The sequence below is a fragment of the Phaethon lepturus genome, unplaced genomic scaffold (assembly GCF_000687285.1).
Source record: "Phaethon lepturus isolate BGI_N335 unplaced genomic scaffold, ASM68728v1 scaffold56107, whole genome shotgun sequence".
In the NCBI taxonomy this organism is placed as follows: domain Eukaryota; kingdom Metazoa; phylum Chordata; class Aves; order Phaethontiformes; family Phaethontidae; genus Phaethon; species Phaethon lepturus.
Genome location: NW_010555242.1, coordinates 1 through 15,079, shown reverse-complemented (window position 1 = coordinate 15,079; position 15,079 = coordinate 1). Strand labels below are relative to the sequence as shown.

The 15,079-nt window shown below is 36.3% G+C and overlaps 1 protein-coding gene across 1 annotated transcript; it reads left to right on the top strand.

Annotated features, from left to right (window-relative positions):
• Positions 1–1,240: 1,240 nt before the first annotated feature.
• KLHL2 (kelch-like family member 2) lies at positions 1,241–14,299 on the top strand (the record flags this gene model as incomplete). The annotated part of the gene is made up of 10 exons (XM_010292076.1): positions 1,241–1,350; positions 2,763–2,879; positions 3,899–4,048; positions 4,976–5,093; positions 5,739–5,936; positions 6,679–6,780; positions 7,711–7,839; positions 12,062–12,202; positions 12,366–12,509; positions 13,176–14,299. Coding segments are annotated over 10 exons (1,238 nt in total), but the record flags the coding sequence as incomplete, so codon positions are not given.
• Positions 14,300–15,079: the final 780 nt, after the last annotated feature.

Sequence of the window (15,079 nt, the reverse complement as noted above, 5' to 3'; positions counted from 1 at the left end):
CTACCAATCTCTAACCTTTCATGATTGTAGTGAGACCTTTATGGGAGGAGGTTTTATTATCATACTTTTCATATAAATTCTTAGACTTTTGCCTGAAGCAATTTGTGCTGCCTGTTTCAAGGAATGGAATGCTGAACCAGATAAAGGACAAGAATTATACTGTGCTAGATATATCTTTTTATGCTCTTTAGGCTTTAGTGCAGTGTGAAAAAGCTGTTGTACCCTGCAAAGTTGACCTGAAAATTTTAGACTTCTTGATCTGGAAGCATTCAGCATTCTTAAACTGTCTTAAGCTGTTAAAAAAAGTTAATCAAACATGGAGTCTAGTAGCACTAGTGGAGTGATAGAAAAGGCTTTAAAATTTTTTTTAGTTTGAATATGTTTGACCTTTTTCTACTTTAATTTTGAGTGAATTCTTAAATTCCCAGTAACAGTTGTCCCTGCTAACTTCTGTTAAGAATAGCTGAAGAGGGGGAAAAATAACAGTTAACTGGCTGGAGCTACTTTTTAAGCAACTGAATGGTTTAAGAACCAATTTTAAGGAAGGGAGAGGACAACTGAATAACTGAAAAACAACTTGACAAAGATATGTGCTCTATCTTAAAAGAAAATGTCTGGTTCTACAACTAAAACGTTAAATTTTGTCAGTTTACTTTAAGTTGAGGCAATAAAAAAAAATGAGGAAAAATTACACACCTTCTACATGTTGTAGGGATTGTGATATGTAGTATTTTTATGACCTTGGAGAAGGTCCGAGAGATGCAACAAGATCCAGATTTCCTGTTTGATTTGACCTATATTAAATTGCAAAAATGCTGGTTAGTTCTAATGAATCAGCCATTGTTCAGATTGAACTACAGGTTTAAAACGTATTTGTCAACAACATACAGAGCATATTCTTTTTCTGGAATCTTTTTTGCTGTCTTTGTTTGTACAAAGACAGCAAAATAAGATTTAAATACTTCTTGAGGACAAGTACTGAGATGAAGCAATGCTGAAAACGTTGAATTGCTACGACAGTTACATTTAGTATAATGTATTTTAATATTTCAATTATTTTAAAGAATCTTTAAATATAAAAGCTGTTTGAGACCAAGCTTTAACCTATATAAAATATGTTAAGTTAAGGTATTCCTTCTAGCATGCATATTGAATATTCTATTTTTCCTCTGCTGCTTTAATGCTTGTTGTGGGATATGCTTCACACTGTATGTTAGAGTACTTCTTTTCCTCCAAACAGAACAGCACTTTTCTGATGTCGTACTTAGTGAAGAATACCTCAATCTTGGTGTAGAGCAGGTGTGCAGTCTTATATCCAGTGACAAACTCACAATTGCCTCAGAAGAGAAGGTAAGACCGCCTGTATCCCAGTATGCTTTTTGTTCTTTTGGATGAGAGCGCAAGCTGCTCTCGTACACTTGTTTGGATGCGTTCTTTGTTTCCTCAGTGAAATTAGGCATGTATTGTGCTCATGTTTAAAGGATTTTTCCCAAAAAATGTTGTCAGTCCAATGATGAAAATTAATCTCAGCTCTTAAAAATCCTAAAACTATATTAAATCACATAACCCTTTGTTCTTTGAAAAAAATTGAAACAAGATTAAATGGAAGTTCTTTCTCATCTCCAAGCAGAACAAACAGAACACATGTTGTGAGTCACATACACAGGAGTTTCGTTTACCAAGGGATAAATAAATCAAAAATAGTAGTTTGAAGAGCAAGTATATACCGTCTACTAACTTCAGCATCAGCAGTCCCACAAAGGTATTAAAACTCTGTATGTACATGTGGGCTGTTTAGCCTAACTGAACAAATGTGGGTTGCAAAGGAGATGGCTAGGTAGCTTGGGGTAACCAAACTTGAGTTTCAATATGTGTTGGCTCACCTTTAGCTAGATCTCGTTCTTTTAAAGCTATTTTTGAAACTCTACAGTGAGCCCAGTCCCTCTCTTTGAACCTCTAACGGTTTTCAGGTTGTAGATTTATTCATTCTGAGCTTTTGAATCCAGTTGTAATCAATTTAAAATATTTTGGTTTTCTTTTTTCCAAGGAGTATATAGATGTACTAACACCTCTGTTCAAATGAGGCTAAGTTGTATTCAAAAGCACATTTGAATACTGATTTGTACAGCTAGGTAGTGTTTTGTGTTAAAACCTTTTTGAAACTTTGAATCTAAGAACTGTCTGCTTGAATTGCAACTAGCAAAGTCATGTTGCTGTTCACGTAATACCCTGAAGGTCCGGATGCATCACTTTGATACATATGATGCTGCTTCTGAGGAGTATAATTAAGGTTTTCATGCTCTAGTATATAATGACCTGCTGTGCAATAAAGGAGAAACTAGGCTTGGGATCACTTCTCCTAGTAAGGCTCAGTGATAAGAAGTCATTTGAATGATGATGTGGCAGGTCGATTCTCCACGAAAGGAAGAAAAGTACGAGGATTGTAATATTGCTGCTGCTGTGGTGTTTGTTTACCTAGTTTTACTGGATTTTCAGCATCAATGAAATTACTGTGCGCATTTTGTCAACGTAGCACAGCTATCTTTGAAACACCAATAGAGAACTGATACAAAAAGAGACTGGCTAATGCATCTTCAGAATTTTGTAGTGGATAACTATGGAAATAACGGGAGCTGTAACTGCTGTCTTTTCTTACGCTGGCAATTTTAGGATAAGCAAAAACTATTTTTGGAGGCACACTGATATTTTCATACTTATCAACTTGTAAGTCAAGGGACTCGCATTTGTTTGTTTTCTGGAAGGTATTTGAAGCAGTGATAGCGTGGGTAAACCATGACAAAGATGTAAGGCAGGAGCTAATGGCACGCCTGATGGAGCATGTTCGGCTGCCTTTGCTTTCCCGGGAATATTTAGTTCAGGTAAGCAAAAAGGAATACTGATTCTTCTGCACGTGAACATTTCTGTTTATTTTTTTAATGCCAGATGGCTAATTTTAAAATTAAACAACAGTGTAAGGTAGTGTGTTACTGACAGTAAAAATAAACAGACAGCTACTACCAAAGACACACGTGCACATACACACGCAGAATCAAATGAGGGATTGCCACATAGAGGATGACATATATAAGTAATTGATCTATTTGGCTAACTACTTGTTATACCACACTAGTAATCTGGACGATATAATTCGCTAAGGTCAGGTTACCTTTCATTTGTAATATGACCTTTGATACAAGTTTTGTTTTCATAAGTGAATTTTCAACTTAAGAATTTTATCTATTGCTTAAGTTGGTTAGGAATTAATGACAAAGGAAACATTCCTTTACCAGGTTCAGATATAATAAATTTTTAAAAATTTTATAAGCTCATTTTGAATATTTTGGTGTCAGGACAAATATTTAGGATTGAAAATATGGGTTCACTATTAGCATTGGTTAGTAGGTATAGTAGTAAGTTGGTAGGTGTTTATTTTAGAAATTCTGCTTTTGTGATTTGAATTTCCCCTGCTTTGTGTGGGTTGTTTTGGGTTTTTTTGTTTGTTTGTTTTTTGGGGGGTTTTTTGCTGGTTTTTTTATTGTTTGTGTTGTAGTTTGTTAAATTAGTCTCCACTACGCCCCCCGCTTAAAGTGTTCTGTACTCCCTGTAATTGAAAAGTCAAGAAATGTGCCTGATCATAAGAAAAGTGATTTACCTTGCCTAGCATTGTTTCTTCCACTTATGAGTTGAGAACCCACATCTCCCTGATTTTTTTTGTTTCTAGTGACTGCTTATTGTCATCACGTAAATTTGTGTCTAACTGTGGTTAAACGACAATCTAAAAAATCAGATTAACCTGCATTTGTGTGATATAGCACAGGCTTTATTACACTTCAGATTGTGATTTGTGTTCTACTTCCTTAACATGCTCAGACCTTGTTAAACTTCTATTAATAAACAGAGAGTTGAAGAGGAAATATTGGTTAAGAACAGCAGTGCTTGTAAGGATTACCTCATTGAAGCTATGAAGTATCACTTGCTGCCAACTGAGCAACGAGCATTGATGAAAAGCACTCGAACAAAACTGAGAACACCTGCTAGCCTTCCAAAAGTAAGACCTTTATTTTTCCAATGTACTTATTTCTTCAAACTCCATTTTAAAATATTTCATGAGAGCATGACTGTCACTTGGGGTATTCCAGTCAAAATTTTTGTACCAGGATTATTTATCACAAAAATATAACAAGTGATTAGCTTTACGCTCCATACTACTTATGATATAGATGTTGTAGTCTCCAACCTATGCACAGCACCACCACTACCTCCCCTTCCAATAAACATTTTTAATAAATGTGTCAGCATTTGAGAAATATACAATTATGAGGAAGTAAGCCTGTTTTTAAAAAACAAAAATAATCAAAGCAAAACAAGGACTGAAGCCTCTGGGTTAAGGCATTTTATTAAATTTTTAGCTAAATATTGCCTTTTGTTCATTTTAGGAGAAAACAAAACAAACATTAGATATTAATCTTCTTTCCAATGGAGTAAAGACGTTTTCTCATAGTACTGTTATGGCAACTGCAATAATGGAATAAGAGATTCCATTCAGCAGATTTTGCACGTTTCTCTCAAAGGAACCAGATAAGGCTGTTCTGTGATGGGTGGTCACAGTTCCATTGAACATCATAGACACTGAATTCTCATACCTGAGGTCTGAGTAGGATGTGAAGATACAGCAGGATCTGACTTGTTGAAGGGAGCTGTACTGAGATTCTAACTGCGTCCTGCTTTTCTACCTTAGATATTTCCTCTAGCCACTAAAATTACAAATTGCATGTGTTTAAAACAAAACCCACCAAACAAAAAAAACCCCACCCCTAATTTTGCCTAGCTTGCAAGACTCAAATTTCTAATTTAGGAGAACCATCCTTTAATTATTTCTTGTACAGAAGCTTGATTCATTTTTTAACACTTTTTTGATCTTTCAGGTGCTCTCATATATGCAAATAACTAACAGATATTATCATCTCCCTTTTAGTTGATGATGGTAGTTGGAGGACAGGCACCAAAGGCAATTCGCAGTGTTGAATGCTATGATTTTAAAGAAGAACGTTGGCATCAGGTAGCTGAGTTGCCTTCCAGAAGGTGTAGAGCAGGTAAGTGATGCCTAATATTTTTTTTTTTTTGTTTTGGTTGGTAATGCGTCAGAATTTAGGCGTCTGTATAAAGCATCGCACATTCTTTGGAACAGTACTTAAGACATTTATCTGAGAAGGGTTAAGCCTTGACTTCAGTGATGATCCTTAAAATTTGAATTACTTGATAATCTGGAACAATGCAAGTTTGGTAACTTCATCTTAATTTGTGCTTCAGTTTGTAATCTCTAGAATAAACTGCTTTACTTCCCATAGATAGAGAGGATAAATAAAGTTCAATATTAATGCATTATAATAATATTTTTACAATTAAAATAAGCTATTATTATTAAATAAGATGAAGAAGGTGAAGAAGTGACCAACCGATACTAAAAATGTGAAAATGTGACCTTAAAGCAGCTGAGATGTCTAAGCAAGAAGAAATTCAGCAAGGATGATATTCAGAAGTGTGAGCTATTAGTAACAAAAAGTGTCAGAACTTCTAGTGCTTAATCTGAATGAAGTGTGCCTCTGGGACACTGTCAAAAGCCCAATAGTGTAGTGAGTACTGTAAATTGTGTCAAATATCTGCATACTTAGGAGAGTACAGAATAGAATTAACAAAGACTAAAACGCTCATCTTTCCTCCCTGATTCCCTGCTCTAGGAATGGTGTACATGGGAGGCATGGTTTATGCTGTTGGTGGTTTCAATGGTTCTCTGAGAGTTCGCACAGTAGATTCCTATGATCCCGTGAAGGACCAGTGGACAAGTGTTGCTAATATGCAAGACAGGAGAAGCACACTGGGAGCCGCTGTATTGAATGGCCTTCTTTATGCTGTGGGAGGATTTGATGGGAGTACAGGTATATTTGCCTTTATATGCTGATGAGCTTTGACTACTCTTGACATAGTTATAACAAATTTGAATGTCTTTTTTTTCCCAGTAGCTGTGATGAAACCAAGCATGAGGGTAGCTTGGTATGTTGTGGTATGGAATGTGCTTCAGTGGTCACATCCTTCTACCTGAGTAGTGGACTGTTTGCTCCCATCTGAGTTTAGGCTTAATGACTAGTGAATCTTTGACAAGTTCCCTTTCAGTATTCTTTCTACAGTCAGAGTCCTTAACTCATGGAAGATGTGAGCAGCAAAACTACCTGGTCTCTTTTGTCCTGTTTGCGTTTGAAATACATGTGTGCGTTTTCATGTAGTGTAAACAGGATTACAAACAACTGTCTCTGACCTGTGGGTCAGACATACACTGTTCATTCTCTTCACAGATGCATTAAACTGTTTGTGCAGAGATGATCCTTTTCCTTAATAACTATTTGTAGGAGAGAGCACTGTGACTTAATTAAAAAGAAAGAAAAAAAATCTAGGGAAGAATTTTTCAGAGTTCCACAAAAGCTTTTATTAATTTGCCCTTTTTCAGACACCAAGAATTGGTTGACTCTAATTGCCTACATAAAGAACGTCAGTTGTGCCTTTTGCACAGTAATCAACAGTCCCTAAATAATTTGAATTTTCAGATATGAAGAATTTTCCAGAAGGCAGACAGTGTGTTGCACCTAGATTTATAGAGAACATAATGTTATATTGTCTTCATAGGTTTATCCTCAGTCGAAGTTTACAACTTAAAGACTAATGAGTGGTTTCATGTAGCTCCAATGAACACAAGAAGAAGTAGTGTTGGCGTAGGTGTTGTTGGAGGTAAGTTGACAAATGATATTAAAAAGGAGGGGGAAATGCATTTACCCTACTACCTGTTCTCACTTTTGAAAACACATTGCAGATTTATGTTTTTGCTCAACCTTGTAATTCAAATGGTATGAACAACACGTAATCATTCTACTTGGTTTTGATCAGCTTTCAGCATAGTTGTTCTAACTTTTTTTTCAGAGCTTCAACTGTGCCTGAGGCCAGCTGAGGAAAAGCTCGCTAAGCGTGCATGCTCTAGGTTACACATGTCAGCAAAGCTAGAAAGCCTGATTACTGCAGTGATGACCTTATAAATTGGTCTTTAGTGATGTAGCACTGCAGTATTGCCAACTCTGTTATCTGTGGCTGACTTTGCTGGTTGCATGCTGGGGATGATCTCAAGGACAGTGCCAGGAAAACTGCTGACTTTCGAGTCAGCTTGGTGGTGAACAGCCTGGTTGTCACTTGCACAATGCAGAGCTGGGCTGGCTCTTGGGTCTTAAAACAGCTTTAGGTGTGTGTTTTAACTGCATAGGAACCACTGCTGTTTCTGATCTGAAAATGCAGGCTGTACAAGTAATTTTCATCAGAATTTTTGATATTTCTGGGAAGCCTATTTGCAAGTTTCCAATGTTGGACATACTTGAATTAGCTTGAACAATTCTTATTAAGACCAGGGTAAAGTACCTTTGTACTTCAGCCAGGCAGTTTAAAATCTTTTGACTCACATTGTTCATTAGATATTGGCTGCCTTTTACATCCTAAAAATGAGAAAGAACTACAGTGTATTATCTTGAACCATTTACAAAATAGAAACTCAGTAACTGACAACAGTTACCGATTAGTAGCTGATTCAGAGAATGATGACTTCCCCTCAGCCTGTGTACCAATATAATCTGTGTGCATTAGAAATCTGTAGGTTTCTGTTGGTTACCCTTCTAGGTAAACTGTATGCTGTTGGTGGGTACGATGGGGCGTCACGTCAGTGCCTTAGTTCAGTAGAATGCTATGATGCTAATACAAATGAGTGGACCTATGTTGCAGAAATGAGCACTAGACGGAGTGGAGCAGGTGAGTGGACAAGAATCAACTATCCTTGTAAAACTGAAACAAATTTGTGGTTTTAAAATGTATCTAAAAATGTAAAAGGTAAGCTAAAGTCTGTGTCTGATGGAATGCGTTAGTCTTAGATGACGGATATATTGCAAGTTATAAACATAAAACTGCCCTACAGAGTAAGATTCAGTCTGTTAATAGTAAATATCTTTCCTTGCTTTTTCATACTTTTCATATTCCCCTTCTTCCCATAACTTCTGATGTTCTTAACATACAGACTAATATGCATGGATTGGGACAATCAATTTAGTATCACCCTAAATACTAAAGTATTGAAACCTGGATGTCTAGGATGAAAAAAAAGTCATTTCTTCAAAGATGTCCCTTTGCCAGTGTAGGGCTGATTTTTCAAATACCGTTTTCAGGTTGACTTTATGTGTGAACTGTGACTAGATTTCCACCTCTTTGGAGGACTTGTTCTGCATTCTGATTCACTGCAGGAAATTTTGTCCTTGTTCATTCTTAAGTTTGTATTACTGGTTTCATCCTATTACTTCCACTTATGTACCCTTTGTTTCATCTTCAGTAATTCTTCTCATCACCTGGTGTTTACATCCTTTGGATATGTATAGGCTACTACATGTTATCCTTCCTTATCGTTTAGCCAAGGTATATCCATTTATTTCTTTATAATCTTAAAAATCCCTTCTTTATTTTTTTCCTTCTTGCGATTCTGAGTATGTATATTCCTCCTTAAAGACATCAAAAGTGCCTGTGGTATTCTGATTTTGTTTAATGAAATGATGCTTCCACAGCTCCAAATTTACTTTAGCATTTTCATTATCTATTTATATTATAGACTCAAATCTCATTTACTGTTCACTGTCCTCTATTTGTCTTTTGGTATTTCAGGTTTTTTCAACTCGCAGAAGTTGTTTTATTTCTCTAGATGCGTTCCCATGGACTTTTTCAAGTCAAATTGCATGATATTATTTTTCTACGTTTATTTTTTTAGTTGTTTAAGTCACTTTTTTGCCAAGTACTCACTGGTGCTTTTTAGCAACACCCTTCAAATATCTACTGGTTATTGCATTAATGTGCTTCGTAATTGGAAGAGATGTTGCTACAGATAAAATTGGATGGACTTCTAATATGCTCAGTAAATGAATAATAGTTATCCCAACTTTTCATCTTGCCTTCCATTATTCGTTTTAACTCTGAACGGTTTTTAATCTGTATAATGATGTTAAAATTAAGTCCAAATTATTTCAAAAGAAATATTTAAAAGTATCAAAATCATTACTAAAATTAAGATAATTTAGTTTGAGATACTTCCATTATATCATTACAAAATCAGCAAGTTGATATGTCTTATTGCTAAAAGTAGTGTTTTGGTTGTGTTTCTAAACTACAACTATGACGTTAATGAAGGAAACATCTAGTTACTCAGTCTGTCCATCTTGGAAGTAAATTCTGGATTAAAAACTGGCCAAAGTTGCAGTAAGGGTACAGTTAAATACTCCTGTCTAATATTTCCAAGTTTTGAGGAAAATATTTATATAAAATGGGCCAATTACAAGTATCATTATAAAGACAAATAGTGTTGGTGGGTTGTGACAAAGCTTCATTTTGCAGTCTGCCTGCACACCCATTTTATCTCAGTGTTGTTTTTTTTTAAATATTCTGGGTTTGCAAGCTATTGTTATGCTTGTAGCCTATTTATGCACTAGATAGTTTCAGATTTTTTTTAAATGTTGAATTATTTCTACAACTCTGAATTAGTGCTTTAGACACACTAACTACTGGGATCTTTCAGCCCCTCTCCTCCCTGCCCTTGTCCCAGAGTTCAGGACTGTGTTTGTTTATTCAACTCTCTGCTGCCTTTTACCTTGTCTCTGATTAAAAAAAAAAAAATGGAGAGGAAAAGTAAATGTAGTCAGTTATTTCAGATTCATAGTAAAATCATCAACATTTTTCTGTGCTGCTCTTAAATAGATGGAAAATTGGATTTGTGCGTGGGGGAGGAGTGGGTGGCAATGTGAAAATCATGACTATTGATTGAGTTTGGCTGTAGGGGCCAAATGTCCAAAACCACCAGAACTGTTTCAACTGGTCATCAGTCCTGCTGGTGTTATGGGTGCTAACTAAAGAGAATTTTGTTCCTGTATTAAACCTTTGGATCTCTGGTCATCTCAAGGAACTTAAGCCCATCTCTTCTGTTCCTACTGCTTCAGCTTCAGAGGTTAACCCTCAGTTACTCTTCTTTAGTACCAACTGCTTCTCAGTTGATCAATATGGGGACAAATCTGTTTCCAGCAACATGTTGGGATGAGGAACTTCAGATCCAGATATAGGCCATTTGGGAGGGATGAGAGATAAAAGGCAGGGTCCTGAAAAATGGGCAGGAAAGAAAAATAACAGAGAAAGGAGAACTCGGAAGACGGCAACAAGAGGATACAGACGGAAGGAGCAAGAAATAAGGTAGGCCTTGGAAACTGGGTGTGGGATTAAGGGAAAATGAAGCACCAAAGAGGAATGGAGGACATTATTAAAAATAAGGAACTATCAAAGAAAAAATGGCAATGTGGCAGAGGAAAAACTCTACACACTGAATAGGAAGGTAGGTAACTGTACAGAAAGCTGGGGTGGGGGGAAATTTGTATCACATCACATATTTAAACTAAAAATCTTAGCCTTCCTTCTAGCTCTGTAATGTTTAATGTTACAAAAGATGAATGTTGTATTATCCTGCCTAATAAAGTGTGATCAGAGTGGGAGAAAGAAAAGCTGTCGCATTATACTGTGACATGATAGCTAGAAATAATAGCAATAAAAGAGGAATTAAATTAACTGGGAAGGATATCGGGAAATGTTAGTAGTGAATATCACTGATAAAGCATTATTAGCATAATAAAGCAGTGTCCTATTAAGAAGCTATTTTTCAGATTTGCAGTACCAATTAACTCTTCCATGTTTCCTTCCCCTCTTCCTTTAATTATTAAAAGCTGTCATCTTAGTAAGAAAATTTAGTTATTTCAGCAGGAGTCATTTCTCTCCCTGTATAGGAATGGCTCTTACATACCATATTAGTGATATGTTTTCAAAGATATTTCAGCTGGCTATTAAGGTCTCAGGTTTCTTTTTTTTTTTAACCCAGCTTTTTTTCCCTCTGAAGGACTTAACTGATCTTTTGCATTCACATTTGCTGTTTCCCTTTAATAAAGATTTTAAGTGGTGCCCTTTCCGTGGAACCCTTTAAGAACTATATTTGCAAATCTGTATCTCAGCTTTGAGTTTCATGATCTTAAATGTGATGTATGTTAGATTTCCCAATGTACTTTCACAGCAGTGTTTTTTCAGTTGTCTTTATGGTCTATCACTCACAAGTTTTAATAAAAAAACCCCCTACATTTCTGAAATCTGTTATGTTTGGGTTCTAATGGTGCATTATAAAGTGAGGAATAAATAAACAAGCCTTCCTTTCTGCTTCCCCTATTATCATCTTTTCAGTATTCTCCAGCCTGATTAGCAAGTAGATACAGACTAGCTTTATTCCTTCATCCCAAGCTTACAGATTGTTAAACCTTTGTTGTAAAGGAGACCCTAGGAGTAAACAAGACCCTTTAATATCCTTTTGGATATTTTGATAACTGACGCTTGGTTCAAGGAACTTTGGTGTTCTCCTCCAAATTGTGGAGGAGGAAGGTGCTCACTCTGTTTACTTTTGTTTCATATATATGTTTACAAAGTATTCCAACACTTCAGTGGAAACATCCCTATTGTATAATGTCTGTCCATTCAGCTTTTAGCCTCTGTACTGCACAGTTTTTACTTTCTAAAAATTCACTTACGCTTTTATCATCTTGTCAGATTTCTGTTATGCTGGCTGAGCACACTGTCTCATTTACTGTCACTTCTAATTAGTCCTAAATTTCAACAATCCTCATTTTCCTGCACATCATTTTTCGTCCAAAATTTTCTAAATCTTCTGTTGCAGAACAGCTCTGGTCTTTGTATGCTGCAATATGGTAGATGGGTATGCAAGACATTTGATCGGTGTCTTGCTGTGATTACTGTCTTTTTGCTTTAATGCATCCTGACCCAAATGTTTTCTGAAATAGTTCCTAACATTGACTGGATGAAGGATTTATGTTAGTGGACCTAATATTTGTTGTTTCTCCTTTGTATGGGTCAGGCCATTCTCTGGTTAATTTTGAGTATTTTCATATGTTCACAGGTGTTGGTGTCTTAAACAATTTATTGTATGCAGTAGGTGGTCATGATGGTCCTTTGGTAAGAAAAAGTGTTGAAGTGTTTGATCCTGTCGCCAGTACATGGAAGCAGGTTGCAGACATGAACATGTGCAGAAGGAATGCAGGTATACACAACGATTACTTTAAAATAGTGGTAATATGTTTTGGTGTAAATGCCATCTTCCTGGATTTCTGCTGCTTTCATGGTGTCGCAGAGTAGAAACCATGTGTTTTGGGGGCGAACAAGCCAACTGCTAGTTTTCATATTGGTTTCCTGTCTTTTTTTAGGTGTTTGTGCTGTAAATGGTCTCCTGTATGTAGTTGGTGGAGATGATGGTTCCTGTAATTTATCGACAGTGGAATATTATAATCCAACAACTGATAAATGGACAGTTGTGTCATCTTGTATGAGTACAGGAAGAAGCTATGCAGGTAATGTGTATAGATCTTTTTTTTTAACAGACTTTTTACAGTATTGCAGCTAGGATAAGAAATTTGACAAAGCATCCAAACAAAGTCCTGTCTAAGGTAAAACTGAAGATACTAGAATGAGTATGAAGAATCTGATGGTATGTTTTGAATGATGTCTTCAAACAATTATTCACTACAATGGAAAAAATGGTATTACATGGTACTCAGGAGGGATTTAGCATGTAAGAGGTGAGTCAGAAAGATGACTCTAGTGTGACCAGTCTTTTTTTAAGAAGAGATTTGTGCCTCAATCTATGGGTCCAATTCTAAAGTTCTTCAGGATTTGATATTTAGAAAACAAGAGCTGTTTCCAGAGTCTTTTCCTTCAACAATTGCCGTTTCTCAAATGAGTTATTTGAGTGAATGTTAAGGATATATTTCACTGGTAACAAAATTAAACTTCAGTAATGGGAAACTTTTTCAACTCATAGAAACTTTCAGAACTTTGCACTGGTACAGACAACTTTGTCAGAGAGAAATTAGAGAAAACATGAACACTGATGCTATTGCACAGTTTTTTGATGTTATACTAGTTGCAAGGTATTATATTAAAACTTGATTTTCATATTCTTGATGTTTTTTTTTAAATACTACCTAAAAATATATGCCTTTTTTTCCTTACTCTAGGTGTTACAGTTATTGACAAACCATTATGATCAGTAAAGGGATTTTCAACTTGATTATGCACTAGAAGCAGTCTTCAACAAGTGTATTTGAAGTGACTGAGTATCTAAGCACTTCTCTACTTGTAGCTGCACCTTGAGTCACAGTGGAAGATGTGACTGTCTACAATTACAGATGACAGATGATGAAGATTACTCTAGGTAGAAGCAGTGCATAGGATTATTCTGCAGTTGAGCAGAAGCTGATTGAATTTTTGAAGTCTAGTGGACCATTTCTTTTTTTATTGCAAAGGTCTTAAAAAAAAAAAAGAGCCACTTTCATAAGGACCGACTTATGTCAGTCACGACTGAGAAACAGATTGTCAGTGAAGAATGGTGTCTATTCTGGTGAAAGTAAATTTTTGTCTTATTTTTTCCAGAGACTAATAAGTATATTTAAATAAATGAACCATCAATCTTCATAATAGATATTGAATCCCACCTCAGTAATTCAAGCTGGCATGGGGTAAATGTTTTCTTTTATAAAACTTTTGTTACATAGCTATAATATGTGCATATGTTTGTGTGAGCATAAGTTGCTTTCTATTAAAATACTTCAAAATCCGATTTTACTATTTATAATTTGGCACAGTACTTTGAATATGCCAGTACTATGTTGTAAAACAGAGTTGTATTTTTTGATATGTAACAATGCTTAATACTACTAATTCCCACTGAAAGAATGATCGGAGATGATATAACACTTCTTGAACAGGTGTAATTTCAAGATCTTTTTAATAAAAATGTTGTCTGTACTTCTGATTTTTTTTTTTCTGTTCCATTTTGGTCATGTTTAGATGTTACTTCTTTCTTACCTTTTTATCCAAAAGGTGATTTGGCATGAAAATAACTGAAAACTTATAATGAATGTATGAAATTGCATTGAACTTGCATGGTACTAAGGCCTGTTTATGCGTGTAACCTTAGCTTCTATTAGCTAATATCAGAGTATACTGTATGTGGCCATGCTTATAAAGCAGCTCATTTTTATTTGTTCTTGGATGGCCTCCTTTTAACATGACCAAAGTTATTGTCATATTTGAGACATTTTCTTCAAATAAAAGTTTGTATATTGTTTCCTAATGCCAATGAGTTGCTTAAAACTTGTGTTTCTCAATAGTCTCAAACCAAATGATTTTGGCATCAGTGAAGAGATTTTTGGGATGGGGGATGGAGCCAGGGAAGCTGGCGATCTGAATGCAAGCAAATTGAAAAGAACTTCTTAAGGTTTAGGAACTGGTCATGTAAAGATCACTGGTTAGCTTGCAAGTTTGCTTCTGAAAGCTGTGGTTTTCAGTTAGCTAAGGTAGCAGCCACCTCCAAGTTCCAGTGGAACTATGTGAGCTGTGAAATTAATATGATGGTTAGGAGTAACATCATTTTTTTGGCAGGTGCTGAAATTAAATGGATTGCATTTTACTGTTGATACTGCATGATGCATTCTGGGTTTGGGTAGTGGGTTTCACTAGAAACAGCTTATTTGAATTGTACATTTGTGTTATTTGTAGAATTTTACCTTCATGATAGTAGACTCCATGAATAGGGTTCTGATCCATGACATACCCTTGTATTTCAATCCTTTCACTTACTTAAGCCGGGAAGCCCGTGTGTAGACAGGCGGCCTCTACCCGTGGCCCGCGGCTGCGGGCAGCGCTCGAAGGGCCGAGGCTGTGTGCACGAAGGCGAGTGCCGCTCCTCCCGGAAAGGGAGAAGACCGAGAGTCAGGCCGGAGCCCCACCCTGCCGTGTGCTGCTCATGGCAAAGGGCCAGCGCCGCTTGAAACCAGGCGGCAGGAGAAGCGCCGATGAAGAACGATGGCTTCCCTCATACCGGCCGCCGCCGCCCCGCGGGCCGCGCTCCGACTCCTCC